The 21,035-nt window shown below is 47.2% G+C and overlaps 2 protein-coding genes across 5 annotated transcripts in view; one reads left to right on the plus strand and one right to left on the minus strand.

Moving 5' to 3' along the window:
* RHBG (Rh family B glycoprotein) overlaps positions 1–652 on the minus strand; it is a 46,615-nt gene extending 45,963 nt beyond the window's left edge. For both annotated transcript variants that reach the window (XM_075907010.1, XM_075907009.1), the window contains exon 1: positions 386–652. In XM_075907010.1, the coding sequence (XP_075763125.1) occupies positions 386–575 (190 nt within the window). In that variant the 5' untranslated portion in view covers positions 576–652. The remainder of the gene's footprint in view (positions 1–385) is intronic.
* HAPLN2 (hyaluronan and proteoglycan link protein 2) overlaps positions 648–21,035 on the plus strand; it is a 32,102-nt gene continuing 11,714 nt past the window's right edge. The window contains exons 1-3 of one of the 3 annotated variants that reach the window (XM_075907012.1): positions 648–871; positions 15,248–15,313; positions 16,849–16,959. The gene's annotated coding sequence lies outside the window, so the exon portion shown is untranslated. Of the gene's footprint in view, positions 872–14,298; positions 15,314–16,848; positions 16,960–21,035 lie in introns of those variants that run through there. The other 2 variants (XM_075907013.1, XM_075907011.1) reach the window with 2 other exon arrangements.

The following is a 21,035-nucleotide window of genomic DNA, read 5'->3' on the forward strand; positions in this document are numbered from 1 at the left end:
CCCATGATTTTGTGGAAAAACTTGCCATTCTAGACACAGCCCCTTAGGACGGCCCCAGGGATGGGCTGCAGTTTTGAACCCCAACCGTAGATGGGCTGCGAGTCTGATGCAGCACCCAGTTGTAGAGATTCGTGTTTTAGGACTGGCGGCCCCTCGTTCAATCCTAGAGGTCCACCAAGACGACGGCGGTTCTCTCCTCTGGGGTTTCAGTGACTGTGGGCATCACCCCCTTGAGATGAGCTTCCTACATTACAGAGAGGGGCCATGTAAATGGCTGGGGTCCCCTCCTACTGATGGCTTCTGCCCTTAGGGACGTGTGGCACAAAGCAGTGACATGGGTGGGCCGTGGAAGAAGGAGCGGTGTGTGTGAACGGGCTGTACTCACTCGGGTAGCGGAAGTAAAACTCGTTGTCCCGGTTGCTTTTGTTGTGGCGCGTCAGCTCCTCGTGCCACAGCCTGGCGCTGGTCTCTTGATCGTAACGGACGAAAACAGCGAAGAGGATGATGGTGACGAGCTGGAGGAGGCAGCATATTGCTGGGAGTTTCAGCCGGAGGCGAGTTGCATGGCTGGACATGCTGCCGAGAAGAAGCACGGAGGGGGAAGAGATGAAAATGAAACTGATCTTCCAACCACGGGAAGTGAACAAGTTTCAGCCCTTTTGTTAATTGCTTATAGAAAGCCCCGCCCACGGGTCAATGAGTTGCCAGCTGGATCCCTCCCACTGAAACTGTGCACTGCTAGAGGATGAGAAAATATTTGCTCCTGGGTCAGTTACTGCATGCTTGCAAGGCACTGTCTGTTGAGGCAGGATCAGAGGAATGTGACCTGCCAGCTTTGCCAACCACAATGGCTCAGGGACTGTAGCACCAGGTATGAATTCCTAGAGCTAAATCCTTGGGTGGTGTGAATCAGTTGTAACTCCATGGCAGGCAGTGGAGTCACATTGCTTTACACCAGCAGAGGATCTGGCCCACATCATGACAGCAACTCAGTCTATTGGGAATCAGAGACCAATTAATTGAGTTCAGCACAACTGTGGCATGCAGATCGCGATTTAAATGCAGATCCTAGCGCTAGCATGGTGGGAGACCTGGATTCCATGAGATGGTGGATTCAATGGATTAGACTGGATGGATTAGGTTGTAGCACAGATTAGATCAATAATAAGACCTACTTCTTGCTTCCCTACCATACAGGAGTATTGTGCAGATAAAAACATTGAAGGTTGTGAAGCAATTTGAGACATGCTGATGAAAAGCGTAATACAAGAAACAGTCGGTAGCATTGTTATCTTGTGCTTTTCCTGAGTAGTTCTCAAAGCACTTTACAAAGGAGGTCTGTAGTGTTATCACCATTTTATAGATAGGGAAACTGAGCATGGAACAGTGCTCTCATTTGCCCAAGTTTATTCAACAGACCAATGGCAGACCCAAGCCTAGACTCCAGGTCTTCCAGATTGGTCTATTTTGTACTATCCATTGAATTAGAGAGTAGATAGATTGAATTATATTAAAACATAGATGGATTAGATTGTACAGGCAGTCCCCGGGTTACATGGATCCGACTTACATCGGATCCCTACTTACAAACGGGGTGAGGCAACCCTGCACTAGCTGCTTCCCCCCAGCAAACCAGGGAGACGCGAAGCTAGCACCCCCCCACACCCCCCCCAGCAGACCAGGGAGACGTGGAGAGGCTTTTCTCAGCAGACACCTCAGTTTGAGAATAAAGGACTGAGGGAAGTGAGGTGTGGGAGAATAAAACAGCTCTGGAGAAATGTTTGGCTAGAGTTTCCCCTACAATATGTACCAGTTCCGACTTACATACAAATTCAACTTAAGAACAAACCTACAGTCCCTATCTTGTACATAACCCGGGGACTGCCTGTATATGGTTATATATCTACTGGATTATTTTAGATTGTAGATTAGATGGGTTAAATTTGCTATTGGAAGTATTTATTTCTTTTAGGGTATGTCTACACTACCCCGCTAGTTCGAACTAGCGGGGTAATGTATGCATACCGCACTTGCTAATGAAGCCCGGGATTTGAATTTCCCGGGCTTCATTAGCATAAGCGGGGAGCCGCCATTTTTAAATCCCCGCTGCTTCGAACCCCGTGCAGCGCGGCTACACGGGGCTCGAACTAGGTAGTTCGGACTAGGTGCCTATTCCGAACTACCGTTACTCCTCGTGAAACGAGGTGTACCGGTAGTTCGGAATAGGCACCCTAGTCCGAACTACCTAGTTCGAGCCCCGTGTAGCCGCGCTGCACGGGGTTTGAAGCAGCGGGGATTTAAAAATGGCTGCTCCCCGCTTATGCTAATGAAGCCCGGGAAATTCAAATCCCGGGCTTCATTAGCAAGTGCGGTATGCATACATTACCCTCCTAGTTCGAACTAGGAGGGTAGTGTAGACATACCCTATGTGTCCACAGTGTGCTAATTTCTAGACATTTGAGACTGAAGAGATTAGATCCATAAAATTTCGGGCTAGATTATAGATTAGATGGATTAGGTTAGACACAGCTGATGAATTGGTTTCTAGTGTTATGAAGATGTCGATGGTGACTCAACAATGAAAGCTGAGTTCTGTATTTCCCATAAAGCAGAGCTTCAACCTTTTTCTTCTGTATGAAAAACACAGTTTATCCTCCCTATATTTACAGTGCTTACTCTTTGAGCATGGAATGAATTTTCTGAGAATTTACAAATAAATCCATTTGTTAGTTTGGTCTTGGAAAAATTTAGTATCTGTGTCAGTTTCTTTGGCCCAAATGTTAACAGAATAACACTTGAATATATTAACCGGGTAAATTGGATGAACTGGCTTGTAATGTATCTGAATTGTTATATCTAATTTTTATGACAAGACAGGCTCAGTGCAGGTAAGTCTTAGGTGGGGTCATTGTGACATATTCAACCAATCACCACCCTTCCTCAAAAACTAATTTGCATGTAACAATTCTATCGGTTGTAATGACCCAGCTGTATGGGACTGGTCAGTGGTGTCAAGAGTTCTCATTGGTAGATTGCTTGGCATGCACAATTAAGATGTTATTAACATGGTTTCATAATGATGTTATGAGGGAAGAAAATATAGCAAAAAGTAAATCTTTCTTTTAAAAAGCAGTTGTTAAAATTATTAAAAATTATTAAATTATTAAAAAGTCTTTCTTGTAGTCATATGTTTATTGCATGATATTATTGCAAGGCAGAATTAAGGTTGTTTGGTTACCTTCGTTGTACATTTCTTACTATAAAATCTCTCAATTTCTTTTAGATGTATCTTTTATCTCTGAATGTCTCAAATTTACAGTGTATGGTTTGGGGATACTTACCACATATCTAAAGTGCTTTTAAGCTTTAAATTACTGACACATACTCTTAATCTTAACTCAATTGTAAAGTATTTTTTGTCTAGATTCAATGGATTTGGGTACCTCTGAGGTTTAATGAATTGGGCATCAGTAGAATAGCGCTAGTTGAAAAATGAATGTTTTTATTTGCTAGCAATTCTCAAAAATCCCTCCCAAAATGTTTTGGATTCAACCGAAAATAATTTTTTTGAATTTTTGAAGGGTATTTTAAAACAGGGTTTTAAATGTTTTGCTTCTGAGCGGCAAATTTGAATGAAAGTTCTCCACAAAAAGTGGTTTCAAACCAAAAACATCCAATAGTCTCATTTTCAAAAAATGTCCCCCAAGCAAAATGTTTTGTTTTTTTCTCATTTTTGTTTTGTTTTGCTTCTGAGTCAAAACAAATGATTTGGTGAATTTGATGTTTATTCTCAAAACATTTCAGTGTCACCGAATCAGACCTTTTCATAGAAAAAAGTTGGAAGGAACTGAATTTTTTTGCCCAGTTCCAGGCTGTCAAATATCTGGAAAGGAAAGTTTGGTCTCCCAGCTGGGGGAAGAGAAGCTGTGTCAGCTTGTACTGTTTATAAATTCTGTGCTTACAATAAAGCTTGTAGTGTTTATAAATTCTTTCACACATCTCTATGGGCGGGCAGGCAGTGGGAGTGGGGAACATGGAGTGTGATTTCATTTTTTTTCCCTCTGCATCTGCATTTGCTGAGAGGTGTTTGTAGCGCACAGAGACAGTGCGAAATCCAAAAGTCGAGAAAGCAGAGGAGGAGAAATGAACTGACGCTGAATAAACTAAAACAGCCTTTTGGAAAGTGACGTGGGCACTATTTTTTTTAGGCACTGAGTTAGATTCTGAGCTCAGTTACACCAAGGTCATACTACTGAAGGTAGCAGGAACTATTTGCAGCTGTGTGAAAGAGATCCGAATTTAACTTAAAAAAAAAACAGAAGAAAGTGGAATGAACATATTGTTTGCTCCTCACCCATGAGTCACTCATCTTCAGTGTTGCTTAATTTTACTTAGCCTGCATCTGTCTTAACACAGCCCAGTGTTAGGTCTGCCCAATGCTTTGGGCTGTGGTCTTGACCATGGATAGAGCTGGGTTCAATTCTCTACTTTGCTGCAAACTCTTTAGGTGATGCTGGGCAAGTCCCTTAGCATCTCTGTGCCTAGGGTTGCCAGATCATTTCCAAAAAAATACCGAACATGACAGGAAAAAAATTGGCTGAGCAAAAAACGGGGACCTAAGTTGTTGAGCAGAAAAAAAATAGCTGCACCAAAATAAAAAGAGTCACTACACCTTTAAATCCCCGTGCTTCCCCCCGCCTCCACCAGACGTGGCAGGGGCACAGTGTCCAGTAATTTCTGTCTTTTTTTACTGGACAGAATCTGCAAACACTGGACTGTCCCGGCCAATACCAGACTCCTGGAAACCCTATCTGTGCCTTAGTTTTGTTCCCTGCACCATGGGGCTAATTGATCTGCCTTACAAGTGTGTTACTAAGAAGTGCCTTGAGATCTACTGCTTACAAAAGCCCTTTCTAGGGCTGTGTCTAGACTGCTTTCCTCTTCTGAAAGAGGAAATGCAAATGACAAAAACGGAAATGCAAATGAAACACTGATTAGCATGTCTGCGTGCTTCATTTGCATATCTTTTTCCGATCCTTTTTTCGGAAGAGGTTTTTTTGGAAAAAAAAAGCAGTCTCAACGCAGCCTAGAGGAGACAAGTATTATTAGCTTTATAGGGGCAGGGAATGTCTCTACTGCCCCGAGCACAATGGATCCCTTATCTTGGTTTTAATTTCAGGGCTGCACACAAAGACAATTCTGCCACCAAGCGAACTTTAACGCCAGCGATGTCAGCCTTGTGTTAACCCAGAGCAAGGAAAAGGAGGATCAAGACCATAGTCCACTCAATATTCTAAGCCAGTGATTCCCAAACTTAGGGTCACAATGAAAGGACGTGGGCACTGGGTTGGCAGCTCGAGCTCCATGGAGGGAGGAGGAATTCCCCATGGGGAGCTCTGTGGTGGTGGTGGTGGTGGCGGGGGGGGGAGGAGCTCCTCAGAAGCCACTGGGGAGCTCTCCGGGGGGACCTCTAAAAAATATAATGATTGGGTTGCGGGCTTAAATAATTTTTCCCACTGGGTCACAAGAAAGAACTTTTGAAAGCCACCTTCTAGGCCTGCTCCCTAGCTGCTGTAAATCGACGTGGCTTGACTGAGCCAAACTCAGTTAGTACTAACTCAGGGTCCGGCCCAGTCTTTCCCACAGGCCCGAAGTCCAAATAAAGCCGGGTTTGTCTCTACTGCAAAAATAAATATCAAATCCCCCGCTTCAGCAAGCCTCAGCCCCAGGTTGGCTGACTCCGGCTCACCTGATGGAGCTAAAATAAGCAATACAGATGTTCCTGCTCCAGCTGAGACCTACCTTCCTTGCCAGGTTTCAAAGCCCAGCCGCCAGCTTGAGTGGAATGTCTACATCGACCCAAGCTCTGAGACTCGCTGCTCTGAGGTAAACAGGATGAAGTTTAATAAGGAGAAATGCAAAGTGCTCCACTTTCAACGCTATTTAGAGCACACCTGTTATTTCAAAATATAACAGGCTCGCTATGCTGACATCCCTGTTAGCCTCATCCCACGAGGAGTCAGGGACGTTTCAGAATAGCGATTTATTTCAAAATAAGTGCTGCGTGGACAGTGCCAAATTTCAAAATAAGCTATTTCGAAATTAACTCAAAATAACCTACACAATTTGTGTAGCTCAAATTGAGAAGCTTATTTTGAGCTCTAGGTGCAGTCTAGACACACTCTAGCTCGAGAGGAACAATCAGTTTCACACATACAGATTGGGAAGTGACTGTGTAGAAAGGAGAACTGCAGAAAGCAATCTAGGGGTCATAGTGGACCACAAGCTAAGTCTGAGTCAACCATGTGACACTGTTGCAAAAAAAACCCCAAACATGATTCTGGGATGCATTGACAGGAGTGTTGTGAGCAAGACGTGAAAAATCAGTCTTCTGCTCTACTCTGCGCTGAACAAGAGTATTGTGTCCAGTTGTGGGAACCACATTTCAGGAAAGATGTGGAGAAATTGGAAAAAGAAGAGCAACAAAAATTATGAAAGGTCTAGAAAACATGACCTATGAGGGAAGACAAAGAATTGGGTTTGTTTAGTTTGAAAAGAGAAGACTGAGAAGGGACATGAGAGCAGTTTACATGTACCTAGAAGGGTTGTTACAAGGAGGAGGAAGAAAAATTGTTCTCCTTGTCCTCTGAGGATAGGACAAGAATCAATGGGCTTAAAGTGCAGCAAGGGCAGTTTAGGTTGGACATTAGGAAAAAACTTCCTGTCAAGGTGGTTAAACACTGGAATACATTGCTGAGGGAGGTTGTGGAATCTCCATCACTGGAGATATTTAAGAGTAGGTTAGAGAGACATCTATGAGGGATGATCTGGTGCTTGGTCCTGCTGTGAGGGCAGAGGACTGGACCTGATGACCTCTCAAGGTCCCTTCCAGTTCTAGTATTCTATGATTCTCCTGCTGATCTTCTTTTGCAGTCTAGACATACCCAACCAAAGTGGAAAAATAAAATAAAAGGAAGCCAGTTAAAGACACTTTCCCACACACTCCCTGGCAGCTAACTACAACTAAAGCTGAGTTCACCTCGCATGGCGCTCTGGGCAAAATTTCATTTTGATTTGGCCAGTGGAGGAAATATGTGTTCTCAGGTTTACTCACATTGCTCTAGAGACGTCCGCTGAAGGCCCCTTACACAGCCAGCAAGGTGTAAAGAGACCTCAGGGTAAATGAGAATCTGGCTTCTTACCCCAGCTGGTTGACCCAGATAAAACTCAAGTGACCTCAAACAGAGCAATTACCCAATTAATTATTAAGCCAAAGAGCTGAATCCATTTATCTTCATGCTTCATCTGTTTTTTTAAGCCAATCAAAACATTATGCAATCAACAAACCAGGAGTTCTTTAATGAAATCTAGCCCCAGAACTGGCTGCTTATCTAATGCAAATATTGGCACCAGTTCATAGTTACACTGAGGTCCCTTAAAAGCATAAAGAGGACTTGTGGGGGTCAGAAATTACATGTCTGCTCCTCACAAGCTCTTCTGCGCTGCCAAAGTGGGGGTCTCGTGCAAATAAGAAGCAAGTTCTTGCCATTGGATTGTTTGCCTTCTCACCGCTAGGGACAGATGCTCCAAGGGGGTCCATCCGCACTGGGCTGAAGCTGATGGAGCTGCGCTGATGAACTCCCTTGGAGCGAAAGTGGTTGCTTATTTTTGTCTGAGCCGGGAGAAATTAGCTGAGTTTTGTCCAGTTCTCCTGCCCTGGGTTTGGCTAGAACTTAAAGAAACTAGAAAGGGCTGGATGCCGTAAGGGACTTGTGATGGGATCAGGGGCCCTTCGGTTCTAGGTCACTGATTTTGTTCCTTCCCTGTTGGTAAAAGTCACCCTGAGCTGGTGGAACTGAAGGAAAGAAGCAGGTGGGCCTACAATAACCCCCCAACCCTCCCAGTGGCACTAAGGCAACTTACAGAGAAGAATGAGTCTGCTTTACAGCCTTAGCTGACAGTGAGCTGGCTTTCCGCTCATGCAGTAGTATATATTCATGCACTAAGATCCAGAGGTGCCAAGTTTGGTTCCACCCGTAGATGTTACGTTCATGCTATCAAAGTTCCCTCTATGGCAAGCCCTGGATTACAAAAGGCCTTTATTTTGAAATAACCCCCCTTTAGGTTGAATGAATAAGCACACCGTCCACACCGCCAAGCTTGATATTTCGAAACAACAGGCCACTTATTTCGAAATCTGTACTCCTGCTTTCCTCGGGGAATAATGCTGATTTCAAGAGAGGTAGTGTGGACACTCCCCTGCTGCTATTTCGAAATAACAACTCCCCAGAATAAATCGAGCTAATTACGCTCCAGTGCTTCTTGGGCTCTTAGTCAAGGTAACGCGTCCACATTAACGGAGCCTGCCTCAGACTAAATTCTAGGCTTCCCCTTAGTGTGGCCACACTATTTCGATTTCGATTATTTTGGGAGTTATTACTTCGATTTTAGTTATTCCGAAATACTTTGCTAGTGTAGACATGCCCTCACAGGCACCTAGCTGGCAGGCTCCTGGAGAGGACTGGGCCATGAAGAGTGAGCCACGCCGTCAGAGGTGAGTCATATGGGGAAAGATGAGACGCAGGTAAGAAGAACTTGCCCCACGCTTAATGTGCTGTTGGAAAATCAGAAGGCTCATGTGCTAGTGTTCAATTCAATGCAAAGAATTCAGAGAAACTCCTTGGCGGATAGAGCCATTGCCCCTTCCTCTTAGGACAAGAAGCAATGGGCTTAAACTGCAGCAAGGGAGGTTTAGGTTGGACATTAGGAAAAACTCCCTAACTGCCAGGGTGGTTAAACACTGGAATAAATTGCCTAGGGAGGTTGTGGAATCTCCATCACTGGAGATATTTAAGAGCAGGTTAGATAGACACCTGTCAGGGATGATCTAGATGGTGCTTGGTCCTGCTTTGAGGGCAGGGGGCTCAACTTGGTGACCTCTTGAGGTCCCTTCCAGTTCTATGAGTCTATGATAAATACGTTGATATTTCAGGGTGTGGGGGTTATGTTGGTAGGGGCTAGATAAGTAACTCAGAGAGTTCTGCACAAGTATTGAACTAGGGGTCACCAAATACAATTAATGGGTAGCAAGTTTAAAACAAACAAAAGGAAGTATTTCTTCACACAACACACAGTCAACCTGTGGAACTCCTTGCCAGAGGATGTTGCAAAGGCCAGGCTTAACAGGATTCAAAAAAGAGCTAGATAAATTCATGGAGGACAGGTCCATTAATGAGCAGGATGAACATAGATGGTGTCCCTACCCTCTGTCAGAGGCTGGGAATTGGCGACGGGGAGGGATCACTTGATGGCTTCCTGTCCTGTTAATTCCCTCTGGGGTAGCTGGCATTGGCCACTGCTGGAAGACAGGACACTGGGCTAGATGGACCTTTGGTATTTGGTCTTGGTCTACAGTGGCCGTTCTGATGTGTGGCTTTTTGGGAGTCTGGGGGAGAATGGCTGTTTTGTTGAAATTGAGATTTCGGAGGGAAATGTCTTTTCCCAAGGACCTTTTCCAAAAAAGACCCCTCCAAAATGATTTTCTTTCCCTCGTATTTGGCAGCAGGTTCCTTTGCATGGCCTGGCAGCATGAAGAGGCCTTCAAGTGGGTGCGACTGTGAATTCCAATAGCCCATCAGTGTAAAGGGCCATTCGAGCCCATGAGACTGTGGCTGAGAGATTTGTTTTCATCCAGGCCGGAGGAGAAGCTTGTTTTCAGTGTCACGGAGAGGCTGGGCTCTCTTTGTCCCTTGCTACCAGAGACAAACTGCTGCTTGTCCTGTGTTTCCTCGGAGATGTACATTTCTTTCTTCCCTGGAGATGGATCTTCAGGGCAGGGGTACGGGAGGCTGGGAGAGGAGGGAGGGAGAAGAGGGCTGAATGAAAAAGCCCAGCTCCATGCCACATCCCCAGAACACAGCCTCATTGTGTCCCGGTTGTTTTTCTTGCATCTCCTTTCAGAGATGGACGATCGTCCCCAGCCTTAGCCGGAGGGAGGTGTTGTGAGTGAGGGCCCAATCCGAAGCCTAGGGAGCCTTTCCGTCGACTTCAGAGGCCTCGAGATCAGGCTCTGGCCAAAATGAGGCGGGCATGTTACCGAAGCAGAGCTATGCCTATGCGTTCTGGTTGGAGACCGTGGGACGAGAGTCCCGTGTGCACAGAGGGGTAGGGACGTGGCTTTTGGGGGGGATGGATCCCCAGATTTTGTTTCCGTGTTGGAGAGGCACTGGCCGCATGCTGCTGATGCTCCAGCCCAGCGGTTTTCAAACTTTTTTTCTCATGACCCAGTTGAAGAAAATCACGGATGCTACGACCCAACAGAATTTGACCAGAATGCGGGTTCCGGGGTGGGGCTGAGGCTGGGAGCTTTGGGCTCAGGAGTGGTCCGAGGCTGGCTGCGGCAGCTGGCACCCCAGGCGGAATGCGCGATCGGCGCCCTCGCCTGCACGGCCGTCAACGGAGTGATGTCATCATTGGGCGCCCCGGGCACCCCATTGAAGGCAGCGCCTAGGCAACAGCCGAGTCGGCCTATAGTCACGAGCTGCCCCTGTTTGGGCTGCAGGGGGGGAGACTCTGGCTTTCGGGGAGGTCAAGGCTGGGGCAGGAGGGACTAACTTTGAGCGGCTCCCAGTCAGCGGTGCAGCGGGGGGTCTAAGGCAACTTCTTGCCTCTCCTGGCACCCCAGAAGCTGCACCCCAGAAGCATCCCTGCCAATGGGCATGTGGAGCTAGTGCTCAGGGCAGGGGCAGTGTGGGGAATCCTGTGCGCTCCCCCCACTCGTAGGAGCTGGGTCTGCTGCCAGCCATTTCTGGGGCACAGCGCAGTCTGTGATGCCAGGACAGGCAGGAAGCTGCTTTAGCTCCCCCATTGCTCACCTGATCCCCCTGCAGCCACGAGACCCAGGGCCCGACCTTCCACCACCCAGGACTGGGTTGCTCCCCATTGTTTGAAAATCACTGCTCTAATGTGGGGTCAGAACCACATTATGGGGCCTGGTATTGCTGTCTCTGAGGTACATAAACCCAGGGACTGTAGAACGGGACAGCTGGCAGCATTTACTAAGCTCCCTGACATATTTCCCAGGACAACTGCCTTGAAAGAAGGGCTGTGCCATGCGGGGGACCAGCATCATAGTCTGTCTAGGACCCCGGATTGCCCTCACCCAGCCCTGCCCATTCCCAATTGTCTCTCTTTTGGGATCATGAGGGATTTCTGACTAACCCGGCCAGTTAGTCCAAAAGTCACTGGTGATTTCCAGTGCCCAGCTGAGACACGTGAAAGAAGCGTGGCTGTCAGAGGATGGGTCCTTCAGACTCTCTAAAAATCAGGCCCTTCTCATGGCTTTTTCATTGGACTGCCCCCAAAATGGAGCTGCCCCAAATTGCTTTGAAAATCCACAGACTTCATGGTTTCTGAACCCAGCTTTGTTGCTGCTGGGTTTAGCCATTTGTATTGGGTGGCTGTTTGTTTGGGTTTTTTTCATTTTTCAAAACTATCTGTGAACATTTTTAATCTGCTTCTCCTTGCACCACCCCCCTGCCTTGTAAAATAAAACATTTGAAATTGTGAGTTTCCAAAAGCCTTAATTAAAAAAAAAATCTTACCCTGGGATAAAGCTACCCATTTTGACTTTTATCTGCTTTGGTCTAACACCCATTCTCCAGCAAACAGGAAGAGGGGTGGGAGACAGAGCATCTTTCTCTACCCTCCCTCCCCCCAATTCCCTTCTCCTATTTATTTTGAGTTTTCATATCCCCTACTTCAGTCATCTGAAGAAGTGGGCTGTGCCCATGAAAGCTTATAATACCATCTACATGTTTTGTTAGTCTATAAAGTGCTACCAGACCATTTGTTGTTTTTTTTTCAATTAAAATTGGACACTGGAGAGGGAACTAGCCAAACCCGAAATAAAAACAGCTCCCGCCCCACCCAAAACCAGCAGCAACCGTTTGCTTGGAAAGATTGGAAGCCCTCGGTGTAGAGAACATCTTTGTTCTGTGGCTGTATAGCATCTAGTGCCATCAGGTGCTGGTCCCTGACTGGGGCTTCTAGGTGCTACCTCCATACTAATACATAATACAATAATAATGAAAAGATGGAGCATTTTGAGAAAATCAGAATGATGTAATGAAAATGGGAAATTTGTATTCAAGCTCGCAATCTTTTTCTTTTAAAATCTTTAACCAACACTGAAGTCAGGAAAAACGAGGAGTCCTGAGGGCGTGTGTACACTAGGGAGTTATTCTGAAATAAAAAGGCGAGTGTCCACACTACCAAGCCTGTTATTTCAAAATAATGGGTTCGTTATTTCAAAATAACAATTCCTGCTTGTGAAGAGGAATTAGCTTATTCCAAAATAACTTATTTCGAAATAACCCTCTGAGAAATAACCCTAGAGAAATGGTCTGAGGTTAACAGGATGAAGTTTAATAAGGACAAATGCAAAGTACTCCACTTAGGAAGGAACAACTAGTTTCACACACACAGAACGGGAAGTGACTGTCTAGGAAGGAGTACTGTTGAAAGGGATTTAGGGTTCATAGTAGAGACATAAGAAAGACTCAACAGATTTATAAGGGAGTAAGCTTTCATGGGTAAAACCCACTTTATCAGATGAATTGGAGTGGGCATTACAGAGGCAAGGATATATATATATACACACACACACACATACAACAAAAGAAAGAAAGAAATTACTTATCAAGCTTAGGACCAGTGTTAATGAGGTGCAAAGTGGCTCATTCCCAGCAGCTGATGAGGAGATGTGAATATCAAGAGGGGAAATTATCTTTTTAGTGGGATCACCACTCATAAATCCTTATTCAGTCCTAATTTGATTGTATTCAGTTTGCAAATTAATTGTAGTTCGGCTGTTCCCCTTTGCAATCAGGTTTTGAAATCTTTTTGTAGAAGGATGCCTCTTTCAAATCCATTACTGAATCATAGAATCATAGAACTGGAAGACAGTAATAGAAATGTAGCCGTGTTAGTCTGGGGTAGCTGAAGCAAAATGCAGGACTATGTAGCACTTTAAAGACTAACAAGATGGTTTATTAGGTGATGAGCTTTCATGGGCCAGACCCACTTCCTCAGATCAAATAGTGGAAGAAAATAGTCACAACCATATATACCAAAGGATACAATTTAAAAAAATGAACACATATGAAAAGGACAAATCACATTTCAGAACAGAAGGGGTATGCGGGGGGGGGGGGGGGAGGAAGGAAGGTAAGTGTCTGTGAATTAATGATATTAGAGGTGGGGAAAGTTAGATGTCTGTGAGCTAATGGTATTAGAGGTGATAATTGGGGAAGCTATCCTGGTAATGGGTAAGATAGTGGGGGTCTTTGTTCAATCCGCCCCCCCGGAGAGTGTCGAATTTTAACATGAATGACAGTTCAGAGGATTCCCATAGAACTGGAAGGGACCTCAAGAGGTCATTGAGTCCAGTCCCCTGCCCTCATAGCAGGACCAAGCACTGTCTAGATCAACCCTGACAGGTGTCTGTCTAACCTATCTCCAATGATGGACATTCCACAACCCCCCTTGGCAATTTATTCTAATGTTTAACCACCCTAATAGGAAGTTTTTCCTAATGACCAACCTAAACCTCCCATTGCTTCTTGTCCTACCCTTTTAGATACTTGAAAACCGCTATCGTGTCCCCTCTCAGTCTTCTCTTTTCTAAACTAAACAAGCCCAATTCTTTTAGTCTTCCCTCATAGCTCATGTTTTCTAGACCTTCAATCATTTTTGTTGCTCTTTTCTGGATCTTCTCCAGTTTCTCCACATCTTTCCTGAAATGTGGCACCCAGAACTGGATGCAATACTCCAACTGAGGCCTAATCGGTGCAGAATAGAGAGGAAGAATGACTTCTCATGTCTTGTTCATAGGGTTGCCAGGTGTCCGGTATTTACTCCGACAGTCCGGTATTCGCATCACACATCTGGTAAAAAAAAATCCAGAAAATACCAGACATGTAAAATGTCTGGTATTTCCTGTTTTCCTCAGACGGAAGCTGAGCGCAGCGTGCTTTTTTTTTTTTTTTTTTGCTCTACAACTTTAGTCTCCCCCCTTTTTTTCCTCTCAACAGATTTTTTTTCCCTGGTGGTTTTCTTGGGGTGGGGGTGGGTGTGTTTGGTATTTTGTGTTAAGCCATCTGGCAATCCTACTTATTCACAATACTCCTGTTAATGCATCCCAGCATCATGTTTGCTTTTTTTGCAACAGTGTCACACTGTTCGCTCATATTTAGCTTGTGGTCTACTATGACCTCTAGATCCCTTTCTGCAGGACTCCTTCCTAGACAGTCATTTCCCATTCTGTATGAGTGAAACTGATTGTTCTTCCCTAAGTAGAGTACTTTGCATTTGTCCTTATTAAACTTCATTCTATTTACCTTAGACTATTTCTCTAGTTTGTCCAGATCATTTTGAATGTTGACCCTATCCTCCAAAGCACTTGCAACCCCTCTGAGCTTGGTGTGATCTGCAAACCTAATAAGCGTTCTCTCTATGCCATCATCTAAATAGTTGAAGAAGATATTGAACAGAACCGGTCCCAAAACAGACCCCTGTGGAACCTCAGCACTTATGCCCTTCCAGCATGATTGTGAACCATTAATAACTACTCTCTGAGAATGGTTATCTAGCCAGTTATGCACCCACCTTATAGCAGTCCCATCTAGGTTGCATTTCCCTAGTTTATTGATAAGAAAGTCAGGCGAGACCGTGTCAAATGCCTTACTGACATCTAGGTATATCACGTCCTCCCTTATCCACAAGGCTTGATATCCTAACAAAGAAAGCTATCAGATTGGTTTGACATGATTTGTTCTATACAAATCCATGCTGGCTGTTACTTATCACCTTATTATCTTCCAGATGTTTGCAGATGGATTCCTTAATTACTTGCTCCATTACCTTCCCTAGCACAGAAGTTAAACTTGACTGGTCTGTAGTTTCCTGGGTTATTCTTATTTCCTTTTTTATAGATGGGCACTATATTTGCCCTTTTCCAGTCTTCTGGAATCTCTCCTGACTCCCATGACGTTCCAAAAATGGTAGCGAAAGGCTCAGCTACCTCCTCTATCACCTCCTTGGGTATTCTATCAGGCCCTGGTAACTTGCAGACATCTAACTTTTCTAATGTTAGAAAACGTCCAGGGAGGTTAACATGTTCTCCTACAGGTTGATGTGTGTTACCTTTCTTGATGTCTGATTTGTGTCCATTTATCCTTTGGCACAGAGACGGTCCGGTTCAGCCAATATACATGGCAGAGGGGCATTGCTGGCACTTGATGGCACATAGCAGGTTAGTGGATGTACAGGTGGAAGAACCTTAAGGCAGGGTTGCATGAAGAGCTTCCCAGATGGAGATTTCAGATGCCTCAAGTCTCTGGTTCTTCTGGCTTTGCTTCAAGTCTCCAGCTGCCTACCAAGGCTGCTGCTGCTGTGTAGCATGGTTTTGTGCTTCCAGCAGTGCCATGCTTGAGATGCTGATGACAGCTCTGTGATGAACACAGCCCTCTGCTGGTGTAAATGGGCACAGCTGCACTGCGGTCAATGGGCCCTTCTCCAGTGGGCGTAAATCGATGTATCTCCAATGACATCAGTGGGAGCCGCACTATTTTATACCCGCTGGAAAGCTGGACCACGAGCAGTGGAGCTAGGTAGAACACTCTGATGGGTGCTATAGAGGATCCTAGATCAGCAGGTGCTTTGTGACATCCTAGGGTTGCCTGCTGCTTGGATTCCTTCCTCAGGATGGCTCAACCCACCCCCTAGATCCTCTCATCTCCGAACTCTAGTCTCACCTCTCTTATTTCCAGTTGTGTTAACTGGGCACCTGCACCAGTGGGTCATCAGAACCAGAGCCGGTCTTAGGGGCCATTTTCAAGGGACCACCAACAGAGCCGGTCTTAGGGGTGGGCCGTGACTGCATTTTGGATTTTGGCTCAACCTCCCGAATCCTCCCCCTGGTTTCCCTGGTTACTCCCCAGCCCCCTTTTTTTCTTCTTCTTTTTTGAAACCATCTAGCAACCCTACGGGCAAGCCGGGCGGTCACCGTTGGCCACCAATTGGTAAGGACCGGCCCTGATCAGAACCCATTAACCATTCCCATCTGGTGCAATCCTTACTAACATATTGTGGGTGCAGTTTCAACCAAATGCTGCCAGCCAGTTTTGGGAGGAGGGTATTTGTAGCTCTAAAATAGCATTTTGGGGATGACCAACTCTCATGTTTCAGGAGGATCAGCTGATCAGTAGTACAGCGGCCAGGAAGGGGATTCCAATAACGAATGTGGCAACAGCAGACCATCCACCTGGTGCAATAGGGAAGGTTCCTCCTTAAATCGGAGCTGTCAGATTTTGGCTGCTGGAAGGGGCAGTGGCCAGATACACTGTGGGAGAAATTGACTTTCCCTGGAGCAACGTATGTCGAGAGCGCACGGCAGTCTTTCCACGGGCTCCAATGGGCTTTGGATTGGGTTCGGAGGAGATGTGGGTCGGAATGGCGTTGACATCTACTCTGAATTCCTCCGACACTGCGGCTGCAAATAAAGACAGGCTTGTTCGTTGGGACCACTCTGTTCTGCTGTACAGAACAATAAAGGGAAAGATGCTCACAATGGGAAATTGTGCTTCCTCCTTTCTCATGAAAGGGGGAAAGACAGACAGACAACTGTTTACTGATCTGGTGCTGGAGGGAGGGATTGAGAGAGATAGGGGAAAAGGAAGGTACACAACCCATTTGGGATCAAGACACTTCTGATGCTGTCCAGAGAGCGCTGCGGCCACATCTCCCCCAGCAGACGTCATTCTCCGGTTCTTTTCTCTCCTCTCTCAGCGCAGGCAGGGCCTCTCGCAGCCCATGATGCCCGATGCCAGGAGACGTGCCCACTAGCCGTGGAAGGAGCCAGGAGCCGCCTCTGCCAATGAGCCCCCCGGCACTGCAACGGCAAGTTGGGTCTTTCCCATTCCTCCCCTGCCCAACAATGGGACGATTGTGATGGAGATGGGACTGGGTTTTTGCAATCATGCGTCATGCCAGATGTGTAATGGGGTTCTGAGTCACCCCCATGCCAGCAGTCTGGCCCAGGCGGGTGTGCAGTGCAGCGGCAGGCAGCGGAGGAAAGCGCGCAAAGGATTGCTTTGTTTTTCCCAGCCCGGTTCGGAGAGGTGCGGTAGGTGTGTGGGTGATTTTCCTGTGAACGTATCAGGTACAGGACCGGCCCCGGAGCTGGTAGGTAAATCCCTGCAAATCCCCAGACATCTGCTTTATAGTCACAGGCATCTGCGTTCCTGGATGCCGATGTGGTTGTTTTATTTGCCGCCTTTGCGCCTGGCGTGGGACTCCACGTATTGTGTATCTGCGCAGGGCTCTGCCGGCGAGAGAGGGGGCTGGTGCAGCCGCATCCCAAAGATGGAGCGTGGCTCGTGAGTCGGATGCAAGCTCATGATCACGGATTGCAATCCCTGTTTGAGTCCGAGGGGGTGAGAAACAAGAGGGGGGTGTCTGCCGGGCAGCACAGTCGAGCGTTGCGGCTCTGGCATGGGAGAGGACAGATGTGGGTCATCTCATCTCAGATGCCAACCTGAGGGTCTCCCCTCCCACCCCCCATCTGTAAAAGGTGGTGTCTGTACAGCTCCATGGGTCCCCAGTCTGGCTTCAGACCTCTCGCTGTTGCTGTAACTAGTCAGAGGCAGCGGAGTCAAAATCTTCAGCCTTATAATGCCGGTTACTGTGAGCTAGTGGGAGCTCAGCCAGTTGTCCTTCTGGTCAGCTGTAGAGGGCAGGGGCTGAGTTTCATTTAACTTCACCCTCCCAGCCACACATCAAACTCCTTTGCCTCTCCATCCTCTCTCTCCTGCTATCCCCAAAGGGATCTAACGGTGGGGGCGGTTCATAGGCAACGTGAGAAGAAGGATCAGAAAACTCAATAGGCAGGGCAGGAGTGTCTAGTGGGTAGGACGCTGGCCTGCTAATTGATCCTTGGCTCAGTCACTTCCCTTCACTGGTTGCTCCCCCACTCCTGGCTTGTCTATGTAGCTGGTCAACTCTTTCTCCGTGGGGCCTGGTTCTGGGTGTCCCATCGTGGTAGCACCTCGGAGCCCTACCTGCAGGCCAGAATCCCATGGCGCTTGGTGCTGTACATCCATGGAACAGAAAGACACAGACCTTCCAACCACCAGTCCCTAGGACTCCAGAAACTTGTTTAACCCCCTAGAGCAGGGGTGAGGAACCTAAGGCCCAGGTTCTCCAGCTCAGGGCTCTGGGTTCTCCGGATCTAGGGCTCAGGGCTCTCCCCGCCCAGCATTGGGGAGTCCGCGCTGGTGCTTCAACTCCCCAGTCCTTCCCCCCTGCCTCCCCGAGTTGCCTCTCGTGGGGCTGGAGCACCAATATTGGCTCCCTGTTGTGCAGGGGGTGCCCCAAGCCTTGCGAACTGGAATCAGACAAACCAGAGCCGGGTCTGACCCATGGACTCTGTCTTGGGTGTGGGGGGGAGGAAGCAGCTCCCCGGGCTGCTGCTCTCCCTCCCCCCCAGCTGGCACAGCAAAGCACTGCCTGTTCCTCCCCCGCCCAACACTAGCTTCCTCCCCCCACACTGCTCCAATTAGCCATAATCATGGGAACTGCCAGGTAAACTCCCCCCATTGCCCAACCCCCGCACCCCCACTCTGCTCCTGCAGCCTTGCTCCCGCCCAGACCCCATGCCCCAAGCCTGCTTCCTGGCAGCCCCCTCCCATGCCCTGAACCCCTCCGTTTTGGCCACGGCCTGGAGCCTCGGAAGGCCCCACAAAATCTACTAGCCCAGACTCCACAAGGCTCTGGTGTACGAAGGGCGTATGTGTGTGTGTGGGGGGGTGACTTTCTGCTTCTGAGATGGGAGCGTCTCATTTTTGCGCGGCCCCCAACTGATTTTTCTGTGGGTCAGCGGCCCCCGGCCCCAAAACCGGTTTCCCGCCCCTGCCCTAGAGAATCAACCCACGCAAAATCCACAGGACGATGCAGTTTGTGTTGGTTTCGCGTCGTTCCTACCCAAAGGAGGTATGGCTCATACGTTCGGGAGCCATACCTCATACGTTAGTGTAGAGCCGGAGGTATGGCAGGGCAGTGAGATGTTCTATAGCAGGGGTGGACTTGGCATTTTTGAAGTAGCCCCAGGCCACCCCAAAAGGGGCAGAGCCTAAACGGGAAGGGGTGGGGGAGCCCCTTTGTCCCCTCTTCCCACTAGGCATCCATGCCCTGGAAGAGGCTTAGCATGCTCCCACACCCCGAGGCCAATCAGGGCCTGGGGGTGGGGAAGTGCGGGAAGCTTCCCCCTGCCCTGCAAGGAGCACGTGGCACTTTGAAGTGCTGCGGGCTCCTTGCAGGGCCAGAGCAGAGTGAAGGAAGCTTCATGCAGCTCCCTCACCCCGAGGCCCTGATTGGCCGGGGGAGCGCGTGATGCCTCCTTCGCTCGCCCCCCCACCCTGCGAGCAGGATGGAAGTAGGCTTCGTCTGCTTCCCTGCCCCCAGGCCATTTAAGACCTGAGGGTGGGGGAGCGCGCAAAGCTTTCTCCACGCACCCCACTTTGGAGACCACTGGTCTAGACTACAGGGTTTTTTCAAAAAAACATCACCTGAGTCTAGACTGCAGCCACGTTCTTTCGAAAGTTAATTGAAACAATGCGGCACTTTTTTCGATTGCGGTAAACCTCAATTTATGCGGAATAACGTCTTTTTTTGAAAGCACTCTTTCGGAAAAAGGCGCTACTGAATGCAAACTGTGCTTTTTCAAAAGACAGCGTCTAGACTCTCTTTGGAAAAAGCGCTTGCTTTTTCGAAAAATCTGCTTGTACTCTAGATGCTCTCTTTCGAAAGAGGCTTGTAGTCTAGACGTAGCCTTACTGTCTGTAACATAGAGGCTGCTAAAATTCACAGTATGGGATTAGGAGAGGCTTTCAAGAAAATAAGGTGCATAAATTCCATTGGCAGCCAGTAGTATTGGTGGCCCTATAGCCCCTTTGAAATAGGGATGTAAAAGTGTAACACCCTTACTGGCATTCTTACCAGTTAACCAGCAGGGTGTGGGGGGCAGGACTTTGGCTGCCTGGCTGGAGCAGTCCCTGCCCACGGCACAGCATGGTGGGACCCCCAGAGTAGCCCTACTTTGAAAAATCATGAGGCTTAATTCTTTGTAAAGTACTTTGACATCGCTGCGTGAGGAGATGCTAGAAATGTGCAAATTATTTGTTCATTAATGGAACCCTTCATAACAGGGATTATTGGGGTTAATTGGGGGCACAGAGAGATATTGAGGCAGAATTTGGAGCAAACTTCCAAAATCTCTAGGGAAGTTGCCTAAACAGGGATCTTGGAATATGATCCCTGTGAAGAACTGTTTTTCAGTTCTCTGTCTGGGTTGAAAAGAAAAATTGGGTGGTCAGAATTGTTTTGGAACAAATAAAACATTCCATCTATGAGCCTGTTAGAATTTTTCAAATAACTGTCCAAACAAAAAGTTGTTTCGAACTGAAAAAGATCAAATTGTGTGGTTTGGTAAAAAAATTCTTTTGGTTTTTATTTTTTATGGCCAAAGCAAATTCAGCGCCGAGACACGAAATGTTTAGGTTGACCCAAATCTGCATTTGCTGGCACAGAAAAGTTTGGCCAAAAATTTTCCCCTGCTCTAGTTGAAACCAGCCACCTGGACATGTCCTACTAAGATGTCAGGGACAGCTTGAATAGGCATCCAATAATGCTCCTTAGAGAGTAGTTATTAATGGTTCACAGTCATGCTGGAAGGGCGTAACAAGTGAGGGTTTTCAGGGGTCAGTTTTGGGACCAGTTCTATTCAATATCTTAATCAACATTTTAGCTATTGACATAGAGAGTAGGCTTATAAAGTTTGCAGATGATACCAAGGTGAGAGGGATTGTAAGTGCTTTGAAGGAGAGGGTCATAATTCAAAACGATTTGGACAAACCACAGAAATGGTCTGAGGGAAATAGGATGAAGTTTAATAAGGAGAAATCCAAAGTACTCCACTT

Source organism: Pelodiscus sinensis, chromosome 24 (assembly GCF_049634645.1).
Source record: "Pelodiscus sinensis isolate JC-2024 chromosome 24, ASM4963464v1, whole genome shotgun sequence".
Taxonomy (NCBI): domain Eukaryota; kingdom Metazoa; phylum Chordata; order Testudines; family Trionychidae; genus Pelodiscus; species Pelodiscus sinensis.